The 23,406-nt window shown below is 48.6% G+C and overlaps 1 protein-coding gene across 1 annotated transcript in view; it reads left to right on the forward strand.

The window, feature by feature from the left end:
• FAM174B (family with sequence similarity 174, member B) overlaps window positions 1–20,978 on the forward strand; it is a 92,796-nt gene extending 71,818 nt beyond the window's left edge. The window contains exons 6-7 of the mRNA XM_010832178.1: window positions 3,126–3,257; window positions 19,265–20,978. Of these exons, the coding sequence (XP_010830480.1) occupies window positions 3,126–3,257; window positions 19,265–19,268 (136 nt within the window). The 3' untranslated portion in view covers window positions 19,269–20,978. The remainder of the gene's footprint in view (window positions 1–3,125; window positions 3,258–19,264) is intronic.
• The last annotated feature ends 2,428 nt before the right edge of the window (window positions 20,979–23,406 follow it).

The raw sequence follows: 23,406 nt of genomic DNA on the forward strand, positions 1-23,406 counted from the left end.
TTATTTCTTATCTTTCTAAATCCTGTTTGCCCCTAGCATCTTAAGATCACTATCTCCTAAAAAGGCTTCTAGCTATTCTTAATTATTCCTAAACCCTAAACTCAGCAAACTTCTTTTGCCATAAACATTTCCCTCACAAACAGGTCTCAGATAACAGTCCTTCCCATGGCCTCAAGCTGCGGCCTACGTGCTCATCCTGGGACATTCTTTGTAAAGATCCTTGAACAAATGTCAATGGTTATTTTATAGATTATTTTCTGGGCACAACTGCAGAAGGCTTTGTGCTTTCTCATGCTTCTCTCAAGAACAATAAGCACCTTAACATTCTTTCCAGCCAACTCAACTGAAGAAAGGAAAGAACAAGTCAGAATCACAAGACCTAACTCCTTCATCCTGGGACCGTGCCTGCGGGATGAGGAGAGGGGGTTGGGGCCGTGCCTCCATTCTGTCAGTAATGCCTAACGTGGCTCCAATGCCTCCATTCTGTCAGCAATGCCTAACGTGGCTCCAACAGTGGTGACTTGATCCAGAAGTCATCTGGGTGCTCGTCTCTTTGGGCATCTACAGGAGCCTTCTTGAGCCCTCAGGTCCACAGGCCATCTCCTGTTCTAGTGTTCCAGATGCTCGTGCAGGTGTGTGTGCCCAGTGGGCAGCCCTGGCACTGGGCACAGCTAACAGAAAGGCAAGTCCTTTGCAAAGTCAGGTGTTCCTCTGAACAGCTGTGACCCATCAGGGCGGAGATAGGAGACTTCCTGAGAAAGGTGTGGTGTGTGGGTCAGCATACTTTTGGGGCTTGACCCTAGTCTAGAGGGCTCGGGGGTGGATGGTTTTCTTGTGGCTTTGTCGTGGGTTGCCTGTGGCACATGGAGCCATTTCTGGGCTTAAATATCTCCATCCAGTGTTGGAGATTAAGTTGGTCAGGGTTTGTAAGTCCTCTGAGGCAGAACAAAAGATCTATTTTATTCCATTGGCAGGAGGTGGAGGGAAAACAAGAATCTTGATGGTGAGAATCTGGACTGGCGGGGTTTATCACGTTAGCATTTAAGCTCCCGCACAAAACTGCTTGCAAAATACTGCTGTCCTGTGGCCCCGGGGAGGCCACTGGCTGTGCCCCTCTTAACACCTGGCTCGGCATTTGCACCTTGCTGCATCGTGCTTGAAATGCATGTGGTGTCTCACACACACACACACACACACACACACACACAGTGCTTGTGATGGAAGCAGAATGGCAGATTGCTTTGTAATGAGGCTAGGGGGTTGTCAGGCTGTATACCTGATGCCCCAAAGTCTCTACACAGAGAACTGCAGGCAGCAAATACTATAGGCTATGTAGGTTGCTTTATGTCAAAGGTGTAGATAAATATATATATTTTCTATGTAAATAATCCTTTCACAAATCATGTTTTTGATGAATACTAGGCAAGAAAAGAGCTTCCCTGGGCTTCCCTGGTGGCTCAGACAGTGAAGAATCTGCCTGCAATGCTGGAGACCTTGGTTTGATCTCTGGGTTGGGAAGATCCCCTGGAGGAGGGCATGGCAACCCACTCCAGTCTTCTTGCCTGGAAAATTTCATGGACAGAGGAGCCTGGCGGGCTACAGTCCATGGGTTCGCAAAGAGCTGGACACAATTGAGAGACTAATGCTTTCTTTCTTCAAGAAAAGAGCAAGTTGCTGTTCCTAAGAAATTCTTACTTGAAGGTGAACTTCTGTTTTCACTATTTTGCAAACTTCTTGAGGCGTTTTGTGTGCTGGGGGCAAAGAGACCCCACATGTGTCTTTGACATGGTCTCTATGCAGGTACGGCTTACGGCCTGTGGGAAGCATGTTTAGAGACTATGATTCTTCAGCGCCGTATTTATGATTTGGGGGTGGTGGTGGTTTGACTGGTTTCTCACAGACAGTTTCAAATATTTATTTTCAAAAGAAGGACATCAGAGGATACAAGGCATTTGGGAAAAAGTTCAAAATAGTGGAGAAATAAATGCATAGAGCATCAGTAGTTGTAAAACAGTATTGTTCCTTGTGGCATCATAAACTCTCAGCGTGGCCTGATCAATGCTGCATGCTTCATAGAGAAGGTCTGACACTGGAGACCGAAAGGCTTGCTCAGCAGTTTCCTGGGGGCCCCCAGTGACCGTCTACCATCCCAGAGGTAAAAGCCTAGGGTTACCGCTCCCGATGGTCGTAAATCCTTGTGGTGGAAACAATACTCATTTGTCCAAGTCCTTGTCATATGAGAGAGGCATAGCCCATTTAACTCCTTGTTGTTGATTCTTTTTCTTAAAATTTATTTATTTGGCTATGCTGGGTCTTAGTTGTGGCACACAGGATGTTTTAGCTGGGGCATGTGGGCTCTAGTTTCCCTGCCAGGGATTGACCCCATCCCCCTGCACTGGGAGCATGGAGTTTTGGCCACTGGACCACGAGGGAAGTCCCTCTCTGTTGATTCTTTTCACCAGCAGCCCTTTTTGCCGAGAGCCTGCTGCCTGGGCTGATTGAATGCCTCGTCTCACTTCATCCTCCCTGGCCTGTGAGGCACAGATCTTGTTCTCAGCCCATTTTCTTTATGAGTACACTGAGGCCTCAGGAGATTGACCGACTTGCCTGTGATCACGCAGGTAGAAAGTGGCCCAGCCTGGGTTCTGATTCACTGGGCGGCCCATGGGGCAGTGCACATGGTGGTGCCAGGCTGTGACGCCTGTGCTTGGAGCAGTGACCTGCCGACACAGCAGGGCTGGGGCGAGGGTGAGGGGCTGGGGGTTGAGGGGACGAGGTGCCTCAGGCCTGGCCCAGGGCGTGGCTGAGCTCCATCCACAGTGAACATTCTGATCTTTGGCTCGTCGTGGGTTTTCTTTGCCTTACTTTGCCTTTTGAAAATCTTGCGTTTGGGTGTTATGGATCCTGATCCCTGGGCTTTATAGCCCTCAGGGCACATCTTTGCTTTGTGGGTGAGGACCAACGAGGGATGCTGAGGTCAGGATCCCGCCCGAGGTCCCATGGCCAGAAGTGAAGGAGCTGGATGGGGTTTTGCCAGATCTCCTGGGAGCTGGGCTGGGGGTGGCAGCGTGGCTGACTTCAGTGGGCATCGCCCTAGTCTCAGGCATGTGCTTCCCCTCGTCCAGGTCTGGGAAGAGACTGAAGAAGACCCGCAAGTATGACATCATCACCACTCCCGCCGAGCGAGTGGAAATGGCCCCGCTGAACGAAGAGGATGATGAGGACGAGGACTCCACAGTATTTGACATCAAATACAGGTACTGGGGGGCTTCCCTGGTGGCTTGGTGGTGAAAGAATCCACCTGCCAAGCAAGAGATGCAAATTTGATCCCTGGGTCGGGAAGATCCCCTGGAGAGGGAAATGGCAACCCACTCCAGTATTCTTGCCTGGGAAATCCCATGGACAGAGGAGCCTTGGGGGCTACAGTCCACAGGGTTGCAAAGAGGTGGACATGACTGAGTGACTAAACGACAACACAGAGGCTGGGTGGGGACAGCGGCTTCCTCCTGCGCTCACAGACTCAGGAAGGTGGGGAGGTCCACCTTGGAAGACACTGAGTGGCCAGGAGTATAATCTTGTTTTTTGGCTGTCTTTGACCTTGGGTGTTCTGCTTACGTGGGGAGAAGTGCTCTGATCCCTTCTGGGAATGCACAGCACCCAGGAAGCCAGCAGGGAAATGGGTGTTCTCAGCTCTTTCCAGATGCTGACACTTTAAAGTGAAAGTGAAAGTGTTATCCGCTCAGTCGTGTCCAACTCTTTGCAACCCCATGGACTGTAGCCCACCAGGCTCCTCTGTCCGTGGGATTCTCCAGGGAAGAATCCTGGAGTGGGTTGCCGTTTCCTTCTCTGGGGGACCTTCCTGACCCAGGGGTTGAACCCGGGACTCCCTCATTGGGAGGAACCAGCTTTACAGGAGCAGAAGAGGGGCTGGATTTCAGACTATGAGCTTCCCGAGCACAGGCTGGCGGGGGTCTGGTGCACACAGCCTCCTGTGCCTCACGCCGTGCACGTGAATGGAAACTGCTCTTTTGGGCTTGGTTAGCTGGTAATGGAGCGTGTGGAGTGGGGGCTACTCCTTGGATGGAACTGACTGCTGAGTTCCAAAGGCTGGTGTTTTTCTTTAAGGTTGCCTATGGAAAGTCAGAATGACTGTGTGACTTCAGGATTGTCTTCTGGGTTTTGGCTCCTTTGGGGTGTACTGCTTTTGGGTCTGTGGGATTCTCAGTGTGAAAGCTGGGGTGACTGGAGTTTATTTGTTTATTTATGGCTGTCTTTGGCCTACGCTGCGGCATATGGGCTCTCCAGAGTGTGGGTGTGGACTCTATAGTGGGGGCACACGGGCTCTCCATGGCTCATGGGTGAGCCATGAGCTCAATCTGGTGAGCCACTAAGCACCCAGGCTTAGTGTCTAGAATGTGTGGGCCTCGCTGCCCCGAGCCATGTGGGATCCCAGCTCCCCAACCAGTGATCAGACCTGTATCCCCTGCAGTAGAAAATGGACTCCCCACCACTACACTGCCAGGGTGGTCCTGGTGAATGTAGTTTAGAGATGAGGGTGTGGAGACCCAGAGAGGGGCCCTGGGTTGGCCAAGGTCTCAGGTCTTAGTGGCAAAGATGAGACCCCAATGCAGGCTGGGCCCAATCTGGAGATTCCACACTCCCCCACAGGGTTCTGTAGAGAAACAGAATCAACAGGATATGTGCATACAGGAAGAGGTTTGTTACAAAGGTCCAGGTCTGAAGGCCTGGGAACCAGGAGAGCCAGTGGTGTGAGCGATGGGAGCACAGGAGAAGACCAGTGTCTTGGCTCAACACAGGCACAGAGCAAATCTCCCCTTATCCTGACTTTTGCGCTGTTCAGGCCCTCAACAGGTTGGATGAGACCTACCCACGCTGGGGAGGGCAACCTACTTTACTGAGTTGATCCAGACAATCATTAATCTCAGCAAGAACACCCTCCTGGATATACCCAGACTACTGTTTGACCAAATATCTGAGAACCGTGTCACCCAGTCAGGTTGACCCATAAGAGTCACATAGCACACAGATTTCCCATGACTGAGAAAGTCAGTCAGTTCAGTCCCTCAGTCCTGTCTGACTCTTTGTGACCCCATGGACAGCAGCACGCCAGGCTTCCCTGTCCATCGCCAACTCCCAGAGCTTGCTCAAACTCATGTCCTTTGAGTCAGTGATGCCATCCAACCATCTCATCCTCTGTCGTCCCCTTCTCCTCCTGCCTTCAATCTTTCCCAGCATCAGGGTCTTTTCCAATGATTCAGCTCTTCACATCAGATGGCCAAAGTATTGGAGCTTCAGCTTTAGCATCAGTCCTTCCAATGAGTATTCAGGACTGATTTCCTTTAGGATTGACTGGTTTGATCTCTTTGCAGTCCAAGGGACTCTCAAGAGTCTTCTCCAACACCACAGTTCAAGAGCATCAGTTTTTCGGTGCTCAGCTTTTTTTATCGTCCAAATTTCACAACCATATGTGACTACTGGAAAAACCATAGCTTTGATTAGATGGACCTTGTCAGTAAAGTAATGTCTCTGCTTTTTAATATGCTGTCTAGCTTGGTCATAGTCTTTCCTCCAGGGAGTGAATATAGGTCATCCATATCTCTCCTGAATTGCCCTTTTCTAGCACGACCTTGGGTGTACATGGCTATAAATGAGTTAGATTCAAGAAAGCAGTGTTTGAGATTTTGATGAGAGCTGTGTTGACTCTGTAGATTGATTTAAAGAGAATCAGCCCTTTATACTAAGTGGACTACATCTGACACAGAAAGACATATTATATGATATCGCTTATGTGTGGAATTAACAAATACAACAAAGTAGTGAATATAACAAAATAAAAAGAGGCAGACTCACAGATACAGAGAACAAACTAGTGGTTACCAGTGAGGAGAGGGCAACGGGGAGGGGCAAGATAGGGGTCGGGGATTCAGAAGTACAACCCACTAGGTATAAAAGTAGCCACAGAGATACATTGCACCACACGGGGAATATAGCCAGTACTTTATAATAACCATAAATGGAGTATAACCTTTAAAAGTTTTTCCTTTAAAAATTTTGAATCATTATATTGCATACCTGTAACTTACATAATGCTGTATATCAACTATACCTCAATAAAAAAAAAATAAAGAGAATCAGGCCCTTTATATTCTCTCTTCTCATCCATGAGTGTGGAATGACTTCCCATTGATTTAGGTATTTTAAGAAATGTCTTTCAAAAATTTCTCCGTTAATGTATTATGAATTTTTGCTAGATATATTCCAAGGTGTTTTACAATCTGACATATATATTTTTTACTTTCAAATGCTATTTTATTTATACTCATGTCTGAAAAAATGTACTATTGTATTCACGTACATACTGATATTGGAAAAAGAGTTGTTAATGAATCACACATAAATTTTATGGGAAATGCACAACATTAAGACATGGGTTTGTTATATATAGAGGAACAAACCATTAACTATGATTTGCATTTTAGGTAAATAACGGCCCCCTTTGAGAAGAATCAAAACAATTACTAATATGCATCTGTACTGCAGAATACTATGTACATAAGAAGTGGTTACACTGATTTTATTGCTAAGCCATTTTATCTATCTCACATTCAAGTCACCAAAATAAAATGAAATGTGAAGACAATGCTGTCTTCATTGAGTCACAATGGAAAGGCTTGGCTGCGTCCTGCAGGCCTGCTGGGGTTATTGTACAGGAGGGAGCCCTGGATGGCTTTAGTGGATCATGGACTGTTCTGATTCTGAGCCATGGAATGGGATCTCACTTATATTTGGTGTCTGAGCTGACTCCTTGGGGGCTGCGATGGACGGAGCGATTTTTGTGGTAGCCCCAGGTCTGACTGCATAAGAAAAGCCTGAGCAAAGAACTATAATGGTCTGTCTGGACAGTCTTAACTGTAGGCTTGTTCCTGAGTATAGGTGGGAAGAGGGTCTGGATATAAGTATTACTGTCGTCTGAACACGGCTGGGTGGAAGTCGTGTCTGATGGCATGAGGAGGAGGAACATACAGAACCCACTGTCAGACCAAGAACCTTCCCCAGTGAATCTCAGTGCTTCAGACAATGGAGCAAGTTCCTTTCCTAGGAACAATTAGTGCTGTATTGGCATTGTTCTGGCTAGGACAGTCACCAGCAAAGGCAAATGATGGTAAATGATGGGTAATTTTGCAAAGGCAAAATTAAAACTTTTTTTTTCAGTTTTCTTGCATAGCACTGTATAAGTTGAAGGAAAACATATGACATACATGTATTGGGAAATGATTGCCACAATAAGTTTAGTTGATATCTAGCACGTCACATAGTTAGAAAACCGTTTTTTCCCTTGTGATGAGAACTTCTGGGATCCACTTTCCAGGCAGCCCTGAGGTCCGTCATGCAGCAGTGTTACGTGGGGTCATTGCATTGTGCATTACCTTCCCAGGAGGTATTTGTCTCCCACCTGGAAGCTTGAACCTTTTTTACCGCCTTCGCCCAATTCTCCCATCCCCAGGGCCCTGATTCTGATAACTGCAAATCTCATCTCCTTTTCTATGAGTTTGGTTTTTCTAAATTCCACATATAAGTGAGATCACACAATATTTGTCTTTCTCAGTCTGACTTACTTCACTTAACGTGATGCCCTCATGGGTCCATCTGGGGTCTTGTAAGTGGCGTGATTCCTTTCTGTTTGGTGCTGAGGAGTGTTCCATTGTGTGTGTGTATGTATACCACACTTTATTTATTCGTCTGTCAGTGGACACTTTGGCAGATGATTACATGGAACCACCTGGTAGGTGTTAAGGTAGCAGATAATACTTCTGCTGTTTGAGAATCTGAGTCTGCTCCCTGGTCTGTGGCCATGCTCTGGAGTGTGTTCTTTGGTCACTGTAGTAATGCTCCCCGCTCCGTTCTCTAAGTCACACAGCAGCAGCATGGGGCCTTTCACCCGTGGTGATTTTTAATACAGGAATCACTTAAGGCCCCCAGGCACCTCTGTGCCTCTCCTCCACCCCGATTCTGGGCAGAAAGTCGGGACCCAGCAAGTCCTTTCATATTAGTCTTTCATCCCCGATCATCTACCATAATGGCCCCCGTGTCCCACCGGATCAGTCTCCACGCCTGCGTTTCTGCTTCTGGGGCTGCAGGCTTCTCTCTGCTGTCACTTTGGGAATAGCTTCAAAGACAAGTGCCTCTGTAAGCCGCTGCCACACGATTCATGACCTCAATCTGAGCCTCCTTTTAAAACATGTCGCCTTCTTACTTTCCATGGTGTCTAGAAATGCAGTTGATTTTTTAAAAATATCCAGCAGCCTCATTAAACTCTTATGAATTCTAGTAGTGTAACTGTGGATTCTTTTGAGTTTTCTATGTCGATATATCATGTGAGACTAATGGGAGTGCCTCCCTTTCCCTCAAGTCCTTCATCGTTCTACCCTTTTTTTAAAAGCCTTTTTATACTCATTCTTGGTCTCTAAGTCCTTGTTAAATACAAGTGATGGTAATAGGCATCCTGTCTTATTCTTGATCTTAACAGCTGTGCTTTCAGTATTGACACTAACTGCACTGTTTGCTATAGCAAATACTATACAAACCGTATTGGGTTTGTAGATTTTTCCCCAAGAAGCTTCCCTCTATTCACAGTTTGCTAATGTTGATTTTATTAAATGTATTTCCTAGCTCTATTGAGAATATTATACTTTTTCCTTTAATCTGTTAAGGTGGTGAACTTATAATTATTGATTTTTTCCCCTAATATTAAATCAATTTTGCATTCCTGAGATAAAAGGAGTTTGGTCCTGGTCATGTTTTTATTTACAGTGCTACCTTCAGTTTGCTGATATTTTGCTTAGGACTTTCTTGTTTCTCTTAGAGACTGAGATTGGTTTGTAAATTTCCTATTTTGTCATATCCTTGTCAGGCTTTGCCCAAAGAAAGGCAATGCCAAAGGATGTTCAAACTACCGCACAATGGCACTTATCTCACACGCTAGCAAAGTAATGCTCAAAATTCTCCAAGCCAGGCTTCAACAGTATGTGAACCATGAACTTCCAGATGTTCAAGATGGTTTTAGAAAAGGCAGAGGAACCCAAGATCAAATTGCCAACATCTGTTGGATCATAGAAAAAGCAAGAGAGTTACAGAAAAACATATACTTCTGGTTTATTGACCACACCAAAGCCTTGGACTGTGTGGATCACAACAAACTATGGAAAATTCTTCAAGAGATGGGAATACCAAACCACCTGACCTGCCTCCTGAGAAATCTGTATGCAGGTCTGTATGCAGAACTGGACATGGAACAACAGACTGGTTCCAAATTGGGAAAGAAGTATGTCAAGGCTGTATTTTGTCACCCTGCTTATTTAACATATACGCAGAGTACATCATGTGAAATGCTGAGCTGGATGAAGCACAAGCTGGAATCAAGATTGCTGGGAGAAATATCAATAACCTCAGTTACGCAGATGACACCACCTTTATGGCAGAAAGCGAAGAAGAACTAAAGGGCTTCTTGATGAAAGTGAAAGAGGAGAGTGAAAAAGTTGGCTTAAAACTCAACATTCAGAAAACTGAGATCATGGCATCTGGTCCCATCACTTCATGGCAAATAGGTGGGGAAACAATGGAAACAGTGAGAGACTTTATTTTGTGGGGCTCCAAAATCACTGTAGATGGTGACTATAGCCCTGAAATTAAAGACACTTGCTCCTTGGAAGAAAAGCTATGACCAACCTAGCCAGCATATTAAAAAGCAAAGACATTACTTTGTCGGCAAAGGTCCATCTAGTCAAAGCTATGGTGCTTCCTTTGTAGCTCAGTCAGTAAAGAATCTGCCTGCAATGCAGGAGACCCAGGTTCAATCCCTGGGTCGGGAAGAATCCTGGAAAAGGAAATGGCAACCCACTCCAGTATTCTTGCCTAGAGAATCCCATGGACAGAGGAGCTTGGCTGGCTACAGTCCATGGGGTCCCAAGCATCAGACATGACTTAGTGGTTAAACCACTTATGCCTGCATTACATGGTTTTTCCAGTAGTCATGTATGGATGTGAGAGCTGGACTATAAAGAAAGCTGAACGCGAACTGTGGTGTCGGAGAAGACTCTTGAGAGTCCCTTGGACTACAAGGAGATCAAACCAGTCAATCCTAAAGGAAATCGGTCCTGAATATTCATTGGAAGGACGGATGCAGAAGCTCCAATACTTTGGCCACCTGATGCGAAGAACTGATTCATTGGAAGAGACCCTGATGCTGGGAAAGATTGAAGGTGGGAGGAGAAGGGGACAACAGAGGATGAGATGGTTGGATGGCATCACCGATTCAGTGGACATGAGTTAGAGCAAGCTTTGGGAGTTGGCGACGGACAGGGAAACCTGGCTTGCTGCAGTCTGTGGACACGACTCAGTGACTGCACTGAACTGTCAGGCTTTGGTAGAAGTTTTATTAGCTTCATAAAACAAATTGAGGCAGTTCCTTATTTTCCTTTTCTCTGAGATAATATCAGATTAGAATTATTTGTTTCTAAACGTTTAGTAGAATTTGCTAAAACTGTCTGGGCCCTGATGCTTTCTTTGTTTGAAGACTGGAAAACACTATTGATGTCTAATTCTTTGAATAGTTACAGGACCATTTAGTCTTTGTTTCTTCTCGGTGCAATTTTTTGGCTTTTAAAAAATACTTATTTATTTATTTGGCTGTGCCCAGTCTTGTTGGGGCATGCAGGATCTTTACTTGGGGCATGTAGGAGCTAGTTCCCTGACCAGGGACGGAACCCGGGCCCCCTGGATTGGGAGTACGGAGTCTTAGCCACTGGACCACCGGGAGGTCCTGTTCTTGGGGCAGTTTTGATGGGTTTTATTTTTCTGAGATTTTGTCCTTGTCATCCACGTTTTCAAATGTATCGTCTAAGGTTATTCACAATGTTCTCTTTTTATCATCTTTTTATTCTTTGTCCCGTGTGTAGTCATGGTCCCCTTTTCATTCTTTTTCATTGTTGTTTTTGAAGTATTTGTTTATTTGGCTCTGCCAGGTTTTAGCTGTGGCACGTGTAATCTTTATTTGCAGCACGTGGGATCTCATTCTCTGACCAGGGATTGAACCCGGGCCCTCTGCCTTGGGAGCATGGAGTCTTAGCCACTGCACCACCAGAGAAGTCTCCCCTTTGCATTCTTAATATTGCTTGAAAGTGAAGTCGCTCAGTCATGTCCAACTCTTCGTGACCCCATGGACTGCAGCCCACCAGGCTCCTCCGTCCATGGGATTTTCCAGGCAAGAGTACTGGAGTGGGACACCATTGCCTTCTCTGATAATAATATTGCTTGTTTGTCTTTTCTCCTTTTTCTAGATCAGTCTTGCTGTACATTTAATTTTATCTGTACAAAGAACCAACTTTTGGTTTCTTTGATCCTTTCTATTATATTATCATTTTCGATTTCAGTTGATTTCTGCTTCTCTACCTTAAGCTTTCCTTGAGTGCATTCTGTTCTTTTTTTTTCTAACTTCTTCCATCGGCTATTCAGCTCCTCTATTTTCAGCTGCCTTGACGTTAGCATTTATTCTGTAATCTTATCCACTTCAGCTGCCTCCCTCAGGCTCTCCTTATCAGTGCCAGGCACTACCCTGCCTCCCTGTTTGTTGTGAAGGACGATGGACTTCAAGTGGTTCCTGTGAGAAGTTGGTGCCGTTTGTGAGGATGTGCGTGAACTTGGGGCCGAGTCATCCGACAAAAGACCCCTCTAGTCCTTGGGCTCGAAGACCTTCGGTCATTGAAAAAGACAAAGACTGGGTCATAGCTTTTCTTATTACATATGTAATGTACGCTATGGAGATTACAGATTTAAAAAAAGGAAAAATAAAATTACGTTTACTCTCACTACTTAACGATAACCACTAGAGTGTGTGTGAGTACGTACCTGTAGAATCCTTTTTTTTTTTTTTTGACAGAAATAGGACTGTGTTACCCACATAGCTTTGGAACGGTTTTCCACCTGAATGGCATGTCACAAACCACTTTTTAGGTCAATACGTTTGAAAGAACAAGGATGTTAAGGCTGGTTTGATGTCGGCTTTAGTGCTTTTGAGACCTTCTCGGTCTACACGTGATGGTCTGCTCACCGGTCCTCATCTTTCCTGTTTAGACATAACTCAGCTAAAGTTTTTGGTTCCTGCTGGGAAACAGACTACATTTAAATCGGATGTGGCTGAATCATGACTTTAGTTGGTTTTATGAATGAGTGCAAAGAGGAAAATCGTGTTTCTGGCACCCGGGTGGTAAGGTGGTACCCTGCCTTGTATTACGCTTGTGGCTTGGATAACATCTCCTCACTTAGAGCCCATGAGCATCAGCCAGGCAGGAAGTGGGGCAGAGAGAAGGCAGGCAGGGCAAGGCTTCTGTGGGCAGCCCTCCTCCCAGGTTCCCATGGCACCGAGATGTTACAACATGTGAGGTTAGAATCCCGATGTTTAGGGCCAGGTGCGGGGAGGGAAAGGGGCTTCCCATGTGATGCAGTGGTAGAGAATCCGCCTGCCAGTGCGGGAGGCTTAAGAGACACAGGTTCAACCCCAGGGTCAGGAAAATCCCCTGGAGAAGGAAATAGCTACCCACTCTAGTATTCTTGCCTGGAGAATTCCAGAGACAGAGGAACTTGGGGGGCTACAGTCCACGGGGCTGCAAAGAGTCAGACATGACTGAGCGACTAAGCACCCAAACATGCATGTATGGGGAGGGAAGAGAGTCTGTGGAAATGAGTTTCCAACTCTGTACTTAAAAAGGCTAATTGGAAGAGAGAAATGATGGCTTAGTGGAGTGCAGAGAACCCTGGGGTTTTGAAATGGTTCCTTATTTCAAAAGGCGTTTGCATCCTGGTTGCATGCATTTAAGCTTGGTTGGCCTCGCATATATGGTAGCTGATGCTATGGGCCTCTGTACCTCCCGGTTTATTACTGAGGCCTTTTGTGACATCCTCTGGGCGACCCCAGGGGTGAGGCGGATGCTACTCTTTCTCCATCTGGTAGGCAGCACCAGCAGCTGTGACCAGCACAGCTCAAAGGCGCTCTGCTTGGAGAACACATGGCTCCCGCCAGACTGGTTCCCTGGGGCCAGGAGGGAGGGTTCAGTTCCTCTGCGTCTTAAGTCTGGAAAAGATGTGACCTGTGGGAGTGCCAATGTGCATTCCAGAGATGCCTGCCACCCACCTTTTCCTGGATAGGGCTACTGGAGGGAATATAATTAGAAACACGTGAGATGTCCCCTGTACCTCTGGGGGCTGTGCCTAGCATCATCTTATCTTTGGAACAAAATGCGTTCAGTGGCTGTTTGCAGCCAGAGGCCCCTGGAGGCTGTGATAGGAGAGGGAGAAAACAGATTTGATTTGGTTATCCTAGACTGAGGTCCAGGACCTGGGTCCCCACGGCCACCCTAGGGCTGTGCCAAAGCTAAGTCCCTGCTACGCGCACTCAGGGCAATGACTTATTGAATCCTCGAGCTGGGAAAGCCCATTGGCTCGTGAGGCTGTTGGAGTGTCAGCGTGGGGACAGCTGCAGAGGCAGTGGGTACCCTGAGCTGCTGGGGCCTGGGAGGAATCAGAGGGGACCCGAGGACCTGCCGGCTCCCCAAGGGTGCTGGAGCATCCTTGTTGTTGAGTCTCTCAGTCATGTCAACTCTTTTGCAACCCTGTGGACTGTAGCCCAGCAGGCTCCTCTGCCCATGGGGTTTTCCAGGCAAGCATACTGGACTGGGTTTCCATTTCCTTCTCCAGGGGATCTTCCTGAATCAGGAATCAAACATGTGTCTCCTGTATTGGCAGGTGGATTCCCCCAGGGCATCCTACCTGGACCTGAAGCAACCTCAGAGGCCATCCCCAAAGCAGTCTGACTAACTCTCTGCCAGCCCTCTTGCTTGCAGAATGCTGAGCTTACGTGTTATATGTAAATGAGTGTCTCCTGAGGCATTTTTGTTTCTTTGAATCACAATACTGGCATTTTCGGGGCAGTTCTCAGCTAAGGTATTGTGCCCCTTAAAACTAGTTGAGTTTTATGTCTATGAGGAGGGAGACTATGGAAACAGGAATTTGTGTGGTGATGAAAATTTACTGCTCAGTGACTCTCTTTTTTTTATTGAAGTATAGTTGATTTACAATGTGTTAGTTTCAGGTGTACAGCCAAAGTGATTCAGTTATACATATACATATATCTGTTCTATTTCAGATTCTTTCCCCTCATAGGTTATTACAAAACCTTGAGTATAGTTCCCTGTGCTGTACAGCAGCTCCTTGTTGGTTATCTATTATATATATACGTTCGTGCCCAGTTGTGTCTGACTCTTTGCGACCCCATGGACAGTAGCCCACCAGGCTCCTTTGGCCATGGAATTGTCCAGGCAAGAATACTGAAGTGGGTTGCCGTTTCCTTCTCCAGGGGATCTTCTGTTGACCCAGGGATCGAACCCACGTCTCTTACGTCTGCTGCCCTGGCAGGTGGATTCTTCACCACTAGCGCCACCTGGGAATCCCTGTTTTATATATAGCAGTGTGCATGTATTAATCCCAGACTCCTAAGTTTTCCCTCCTCCCTTTCCCTTTCGATAACCATAAGTTTGTTTTCTGTGTCTGTGGATCAGTTTCTGCTTTGTGTAGAAACTCGTTTGTGTCATTTTCTTCGATTCTACTTTTGAGTGACATCCTGTGGTATTTGTCTTTCTCTTTCTGACTTACTTCACCTCGTACGATAATCTCTAGGCCCGCCCATGTTTCAGTGAATTTGATTGAGTGACCTGCTTATGTACATATACGGTTTGCAGTGCTGTGTGAGAATCAGGCGTGAAAAGGGGGGAAAGGGAAAGAACACACACAGTCCTCGCCGGCAGAGCTTTGGTAGAAACTTGCCGCGCTGTTGGGTTGTTCTTTTCTGCGGTCGGCGTGGTGGGATCAAAGCAGGGGGACTGCCTGGGGCCCCTGGCACAGGGTGGTGGGGTCCTCCCGTCTGCCCGTCTCCGGAGCACTCATATGTGCAGCCTGGCCTCCCACCCGGCTTCTCCATCATTTATTCCCGTGCCTGCTGTGCTGTCCTTCTGAGGCATCCTGGTTCCCAAACAGCTGGTCCCCTGTGGAGGGCTCTTTGTACCCACAGATAAGCTTCCTGTGAAGCATGGGACAGGGACAGGTTGGGGAGTGTCTCTCCTTTTCTGGGATGGCTATAACCCAGCGTCATCATGCAGGTTAGTTACAAATCTGAAGGGAATAAACATATCTCATGGTGCCTAAACATGCCTTCACTTCACCTGGAGTCTCCAGGAAGGGTGGGGACAGGGTCAGATCGGACCCCCTTTCTGGTTGGCCTTAATGACAAAGCAAGGATGTCAGCAGTGGTTTGGCTGCTCTGGAGGAGGGAAAGGACCCAGAGAGCCCCCTTGGGAGTCTCTGCCCATCATCTTCTGTGTGTGCCCAGATCACGGTGAGTGCAGGTTCTGGGCTGAGATGGCGAGATGGCAGAAACACAGACTCTCACAAGAGAACCTGGTCACACAGGGCTCTGTGGGCCTCCAGGAGGGTCTCGTCTTGCTGGCACCCCTTCCCAGTGGAGATGAAGCTTACAGGGGGTTAGGAAGGACCAGGGAGTGAGCCTGGAGCCGATTAACGGGCAGGGGGCAGTGTGAGGGCATTGGAGGAAGAAATAATGGCATGTCGACAGGTGCAGCTTTGAGCAGGTGTGGGACTAACCAGGTGGCACCAACCAGAAGGAACCCACCTGCCCATGCAGGAGACGTGAGAGATGCAGGTTCGATCCTTGGGTTGGAAAGATTCCCTGGAAGAGGGCATGGCAACCCACTTTGGTATTCTTGCCTGGAGAATCCCGTGGACAGAGGAGCTTAAGTCACAAAGAGTCGGGCACGATGGAAGTGACTTAAGCTAACCAGGTGGCCTAGAGCTGTGAACCTAGGCCCCTCCCCAGGAGAGCACCCCAAAGTTCATGGCCTCAGGGAAACAGTGGGGTGAAAAGAAGAGAGTGGGGACTTTACGGCCAGCCTCCTCACCCCAATCCCCATCTTGGTTTTCCCCAGGACTTCCCAAGTCCTGGTAGCAGTGGAGTCTGGAGCACAGCTGAGCACAGCGCTCAGACTTGAGATCCAGAGCCGGTGACCTCAGGGGTGCTGATATACGCCCCCAGAACTCCCTGTGGGGTGGATGAGCAGGTCTGTTTCCTTTGTCCGGGAGCAGCCTCCGAGGTTTAGTTCCGCTGGAGAGGGAGCCTGAGGAATCCGATGTGCTTGATTCCTCGTGGGCTCCCCTCCTCTTGATCCAGTTCCACCGGCTCTGTGTGTGTGTGTGTGCACACGGGGGTGTTTATTCCTATAAACACAAGAGGTGTCAACAGCTGCACATGGTGTATGTGGCAGGGGACGGGGTGCAGGCAGAGAACCTATCAGAGAATCAGGGGTGGGCCCTCAGGGCATCTGGAAGATGCAGTTCAACTATCAACAGCTGCACATGGTGTATGTGGCAGGGGATGGGGTGGAGGCAGAGAACCTATCAGAAAATCAGGGGTGGGCCCTCAGGGCATCTGGAAGATGCAGTTCAACTAAATGGCAATCTGGGGATGCCAGTGAAACGGAATTTTCAGCACGTTGGTGGTATGTAAAGTTCACATCTCTGCGAGTGCTGACGGTCTGCTTTTTCCAGATTCAGCAGGCTCACTGGCTTGTGCTTCTGTTCACATGCATGTCTGCTCGGGGATAGCTCTTGGGAATCGGGCCCCTTTACTCTGGTCCGATTCTCATTTTAGGAAACCTTTGCTGCTCTGTCTCCAGTGTCCTGGCCCCTGCCCTTCACGCTCAACACTGAACTTGCAGCCGGATGCAGTGGAGAGCCTGATGGTGGGGTCAGGGCTGCTGGGAGTTCCTCAGGCTGCGTCTATAGAGTGGGGGTGAGTGCCTTGGCTCTGTAGATTGTGGATGTCAGTCAGTGGGAGTGAGCCGCCCACTCCCCAACCCAGAGAAGGGGGCATGTGGGTGATCTAAGCCTTCACAGTGTGGACGTGGCCATGGGGATTTATCTTTCTCTTCTCTACTCTGTTGAGTAGGGGACCCTAGTGGACAGTACGAGGATACCCCCACCTTTTTTTTTAATTGGAAATAATTTCAAAGTTAAAAAATGTTGCAAAACAAATAGAGTATAGGGAACACCCAGATACACTTTATCTAGATTTTCCTATTTTAATATTTTGCCTCATTTGCCTTATGGTGGCTCTATGTGTTCAGGTTATTTTTTTCTGGACCATTTGAAATAAGTTGCATGTATCATGTCCCTTCCCCCCAAAATAAAGTGTGCATTTCCTAAAAATAGGATGTCCATATCTTTCAGTAATTAGCTACCTGATATTTATATTTGGGATAACATCAAAGCTGTGGTTTTTCTAGAACTCATCTACAGATGTGAGAGTTGGATCATAATGAAGGCTGAGTGCTGAAGAATTGATGCTTTCGAGTTGTGCTGCTGGAGAAGACTCTTGAGAGTCCCTTGGACAACAAGGAGATCAAACCAGTCAATCCTAAAGGAAATAAAGCCTGAATATTCATTGGAAGGACTGATGCTGAAGCTGAAGCTCCAAAATTTTGGCCACCTCACTCAAAGAGCCAACTCACTGGAAAAGACCTTGATGCTGAGAAAGATTGAAGGCAGGAGGAGGAGAGGGTGACAGAAGATGAGATGGTTGGATGGCATCACTGACTCAATGGACATGCGTCTGAGCCAACTCTGGGAGACTGTGAAGGACAGGGAAGCCTGGCATGCTGCAGTCCATGGGGTTGAAAAGAGTCAGACACAATCTAGCAACTGAACAACAGTAATATCATGCAGAGAAGTTTGTTATTTTATAAGTTCTAATAAGTCCCTACTATTTTTTCATGTGATTTTATCATTGTTTAGCTGCTCAGTCATGTCCTACTCTTTTGTGACCCCATGGACTGTAGCCCACTAAGCTCCTCTGTTGATGGGATTTCCCAGATAAGAATACTGGAATGGTTGCCATTTCCTTCTCCAGAATATCTTCCTGACCCAGGAATTGAACCCATGTCTCCTGCACTGGCAGGTGGATTCTTTATTGCTGGGAAGCCCAGATTATATAATGTCCACATTTAAACGTTAATAGATGGACACGTCTCAGATTTTCCCTCCTTTTGGAAGTCTTTGGATAATGTCTTGAATAGATTTAGTCTTTCAGCTTTCCTTGATCATTGCACAAATATCTCTTGCACCCCCTACAATTGTCCGATGCTGTGCTTGGTGCTGGTGTTTAAAGGTGAACAAGTTCAGACAAGCATCTCATCTGCAGGGAGCTCCCAGTTTAAGCAAGAGACAGACATCAATCAGATTATTACATAAACCACAGGTCATAATCCACAAACCAGGGGCCGGCAGCTTACGGCCCCCAGACCAAACGTGGCCTACTGCCTGTTTTTTTTACGACTCCCGAGCCAAGAATGATTTTTACAGTTTTGATGGTTGAAAGAGAATCAAAAGAATAACGTTTCATGACATGTAAAACTTAAATGCAGTTCAAACCTCGGCATCCACAAATAAGGTTTTATTGAAACTCAGCCATGCCAAGCATTTCTAGCAGTTAGGTCGAGCAGCTGCCACAAAAACTAAAGGACCTGAAAAGTCAAAAATATTTAGTACTCTCCGGATTTCTAAACAGGGAGAGCTTGCTGAGTGAGTGAGTTAAGTCGCTCAGTCGTGTCCAGCTCTTTGCGACCCCATGGACTGTAGCCTACCAGGCTCCTCCGTCCGTGGGGTTTTCCAGGCAAGAATACTGGAGTGGGTTGCCAATTCCTTCTCCAAGCCCTGGTGTAAATACCCGCAGGAGTGCTAAGAAGGAGGGTTACAAGAAGAGAGGTTGTGTACAGAGGTCTGTGTGGGGACCTAGGAAAGGCTGCTGAGCTGGGAGCCGAGCGAAGGGAAGGCGTTACCTGGAGGAGTGGTTGTGCATTGCAGGCAGCACGTTCAAAGGTCCTGGAGTTGAGGAGGGTGGAGTTTTCAAAAACTGAAAAGACGGCTTTTCAGTGTGATGGGAATAGAGGTGGGGTGGCAGCTCAGGAAGTGCTGCTGGAGGGGTGCCATCCAGCAGAAGGGTGCCATCTGCCCTGCCATGGTGACAGTGATTATGTGGCCTGGGGAATGGCTGTGGTTAGGGAGGGGTGGCAGTGGGTGTGCAGCTCTGCCAGAGGCCACTGACTTGTTCTTCCTCTTCTTTTAGGTAAAACTTGTTCACCAGCGTGTCGGCGTCCTGTGGCAAGCTGGTCAGCTGAGGCTTGGGGTGTGAAAGATCTGGAAGCTGTCCCATCCGAGGTGTTGAAACCAAAACAAACATTATTTGTGCAACTCTGGCACACTCCTGTGTGTGTGTGTGTGCAACATCGGCTCTGTGTGTCACTGCAGGAGACACCACCCTCCGGACGCCCCTTTAAAATGTCACCCCTTCCTTTCTTCCCCGAGAGGGCTTTTGCCGTGCTAAGGGGTGGAAACAGGCTGTTTTTAAAAATAATTTTAAAGCAACTCTGTCGACGAAAGTGAGAGACATCAGAAGTGACCAAGGACCCAAGGGTTTCCGACAGTCCGCTCTCCTGGATCAGCGATGTTTTGGACGTGGTTTTTCTGGGCTTGCTGGAGCGCTGGCCTTTCGTTGGTGGTGGCTGTGTCCAAGTTTTAGAGCGCGGGGCGTAGAGCTGCTCAGCTCGTACAAGGTGTAAACCAGTGCTTGTGGTTCCTTTTCTTTCCTTTTCCCAAAGGGTTCAGCAGAACTGGCCATGGCTAGCTCACAAAGAATTCTGAGTATCAGGGAGAGACCTCTACCTGTGTTTGCTGTGAGTGAGTGTGTGAGTGTGTGTGTGTGTGTGTGTACGTGAGATAATTTCTCCATCTCCAAAGAGAAAGTGCTCACCCGTCTTCAGTTAGTAACATCCGTTGTTTCTCTGCCCCGTCACCGTTCTACGTTGGTCTTAGAAATGGAATTAAAACAACAAAAAATCACTGTGATAATTTGAATGGTGATCTGGTTGGCTGATAAAAAACCCCTGCCAGGGACTGTTGGTCCAGGCCAGGCTGGTCCAGGAGCCCACCCGGGTGCAGGTGCTGAGAGCAGGCGGGCCCCTCCCGCAGGTGGGGCCGGGGGTCCGGGCGGCGGGCTGTCCCACAGCTGGAGCGCCCAACACTTGCTGGCTTCTGGAAGCGGGGCCTCGGGCTGACTTCTCGGGACGCTAGAGGCCTCCCGTCTCCCAGTGTCCTTCTGGCTAAAGTCTCCAGGCAGTGCCTTGGGGTGCGGGGGACTCTGTTCTTTCTGGAAGGATGTTTTTTAAATTTTTCTATCTCCTCTTTCCTGGCATTCTGCAGGGTTCCCATATTTGCCTGTGTATTGGCTCCTCCACCGCTTGGGATGAAAAACTCCAGCCTTTTCCCACTTGCCTCCTCTATTCAAATTCTTCAGTTTTCTGAGAAGGGGGCTGCCCTGCTTTGGGGTCCCCTGGCTCCCAAGCCCAGCTGGGCCTGCCAGGCTGACTCGCTGGCCTGTGGGGGACGGAGGACGATGCTTGGGGATGGCCAGCCTGAAGGTGGGGGCCCGCTGCCCCTTGGCGCCTCCCGTGACCACACTGCTTTCGCTGGCCTCCCTTCTCCCTTTCTCTGCCCTGTTTGCCGGAGGGCTGGGACAGCTTTGTCTCTGCCATCTACTGTGTCCTCGCGGGGGGTGACTCAGTGGGCCAGGGCACCTGGGAGCTGTGTGCCCTCAGAACCTTCGAACTGGAGCCATGGCTCCCACTTGCCTTTCCGTCCTCGGAGAAGCTGGTTCTTCTGCCTGACGCGTAAATGCCAGGTGCTTGCCACTGGGCCTGGCAGAGGCAGCCCCCAAGGATGACCTTCCAGATGCCAGGGCTCTGGCACCACAGGCTCTTAAATAAAAACCCTTCTGGCGCAAACTGTGTGCATTGCCTTGAATGTTTTCTGAGCTGGGAGTCCAGTAGGGTGCCTTCCTGTGATCAGAGAGGTGGGCCTGAGGCTGGGAGGGGCAGAGATGGGGGACCATGGGCAGGTCCCTGGTCCTGGGAGTTTAGAAAAAAATCCCAGGGGCGTGGCACACTGCCCTGCTTTGTCCACTGCGCACCCCTCGCTGGTGGAGAGGCGGCAAGGTGAAGTAGGCAGGCCGGCCTTTGTGTCGACTGGAACTGGGGGGAGTGGGGTCCCAGGCAGTGGGAAGAAGGGAGGGTGGGGTGGGAGAGGAGGCAACGGGGGGACCCTTCCATTACCTGTATTATCCAGCCCCTTCTCTATGAAGATAAGTTCTGTTTCTTAAAAGCAGAGTGAGTTGGGCCTTGGAAAAGCAAAGTTGGGCTGGAGGGAATGTCAGAGCTGGTAGGTGGTTTTCCTCCCTCTTTTTGTTCTTTTCCTGGGCCCTTCAGAGGGGCCGACTTCATGGTGAAAGGGGCCCATGGTCCAAAAGGATCCCACACCCCCAGCATCTCTGCTTTCCTCCCTTGGGGAAGTTTAGGTGTCCTTAAATGGGGGTACCCCGATCCCGAAGACCCGGTTCCCATTCTTTTACAAGCGCATGAAATTCAAAGTGTTAGTCCATCAGCTCAACTCTTTGTGACCCTATGGACTATAGCCCGCTAAGATCCTCTGTCTGTATTCTCCAGGCATGAATACTGGAGTGGGTTGCCATTCCCTTCTCCAGGGGATCTGCCTGACCCAAGGGATTGAACCTGGGGTTTCCTGCATTGCAGGCAGATTCTTTACCAGGCTTTATCTGAGCCACCAGGGAAGCCCCATCACATGTCCAGCATCAGATCTGAAAGGTGTGAATGCTGTGGAGACGCAATCTAGTCTGGTGTCTTCTGGATTCACTTAAAAAATAGGACTGGAAGTTATGAGAAAAACATTTCAGACTGATTTAAAAAGCAAATTTTGATTAAAAGTGAATTTATTATAAAAGCAATGTTTTTATGGGGGACATTTTGGAAGATAGTTAATTATAAAGAAGATAAAATAAGTTATCAGATAACTCGGAATGGCATTTCAGTGTCTCTCCCTCCCTCCCTTCCTTTGGTCATTTATCTGCATTTATCATTTGCAAACATTTATTGAGGACCCACTTATGCAGGGCTCTGTGTTAACTGGAAAGCTCAGGAAGCTGAGTCTGAAGGGAAGACCAGACACGGTGGCCTAGAGGGATGGCAGGGTGACAAGGGTGTGGCAGGGATGGGGGTGGATGGGGGCCTCAGAAGCCTTGACAAGCGAAGGAGCCAGCTCTGCTTACACTTCTGTGCCTTTTCAACTGTTCTCTACACATTTGGGTCATATGACCTGATTTTTTTCACTTACCATTATGAGCATTTCCCTGTGTCCACAAATATTTAACACTTTTTAAAAGAGACTTGGCATTGTATTTGGGAGAACTGCACCACCGAGGGACTCCATCTCTAACTGATACCTGCAAAAGCAGAGGGACAGGAAGAGCCCCTTGGCCAAGCACAAGGAGTGAGGCCCCTGGGGTCTGAACTGCACCCCAAGGAGAGCTCAGACTATGGCTAGTTTCTTTTTCTCCTCCTCCTCTTTCCTCCCTTTTAGGCCCCTTCCTGGGGAAGGATGAGGTCGACCTGAGTGCAGAGCTTGGCTCATCCCGGTCTAGCATCATCTCTGCTGGCGCCCAGGCCCGGCTGTGTGTGGTTCTGACCCTTGGCTGTCTGCACCCTGGTCGAGCAGCTCAGGGACCGTCCATGTGTCACTGAGTGGAGCTCACAAAGGGCAGCTGCTGCCCTGGCTCCCGACCTGAGCGCAGCAGACTCATCAGAGCCCTACCTGGCTTCCCAAAACCGCCGTGGGCGTGGCATCAGCACGTGTCCCCGGTGATCCCGAGGTGCAGGGGCGGGGGGGGGTTCCGGAGCACTGGCGCCCCCTGCCCTGTCCTGGAAGCGGCCGTCGAAGGAGGTCAGGATTCAGTCTTTTTTCAGATGTCTATCCGAAAGTCTCGGCATCACTGACATGGGATGCCGCCTCTGTTGCGCACTACTGCGTTCAACATCAGAGGTTTGTGTTCAGTTTTGCAGCTTACCTCTGCGGTGCTGACGGTCATCCTTGGAACGAGATCCTAGGGCCTGGACGGAGCCGACCCCAAAGTCTGCACCCCGGGATGGAGCGCCGCGGAGCGAGACGACGCTGGAAAGTGTAGGGCGGGGGTTCAGGTTGGGGTCGCAGAGTCCAGCACTGTCGGTCCACACTTGAGGAGACTCGGGCTCCGGGGTTGGCGGGAGCTTCGGCCCTCTCCCCCACTGAGGGTAAGTTCCCGCTGAGCCCGAAGCGTCTGTACCCAGAACCCTAAGCAAGACCCAGCCGGAGGCCGCCGCCTTC

Source organism: Bison bison, unplaced genomic scaffold (assembly GCF_000754665.1).
Source record: "Bison bison bison isolate TAMUID 2011002044 unplaced genomic scaffold, Bison_UMD1.0 scf7180017860443, whole genome shotgun sequence".
NCBI classification, from domain to species: domain Eukaryota; kingdom Metazoa; phylum Chordata; class Mammalia; order Artiodactyla; family Bovidae; genus Bison; species Bison bison.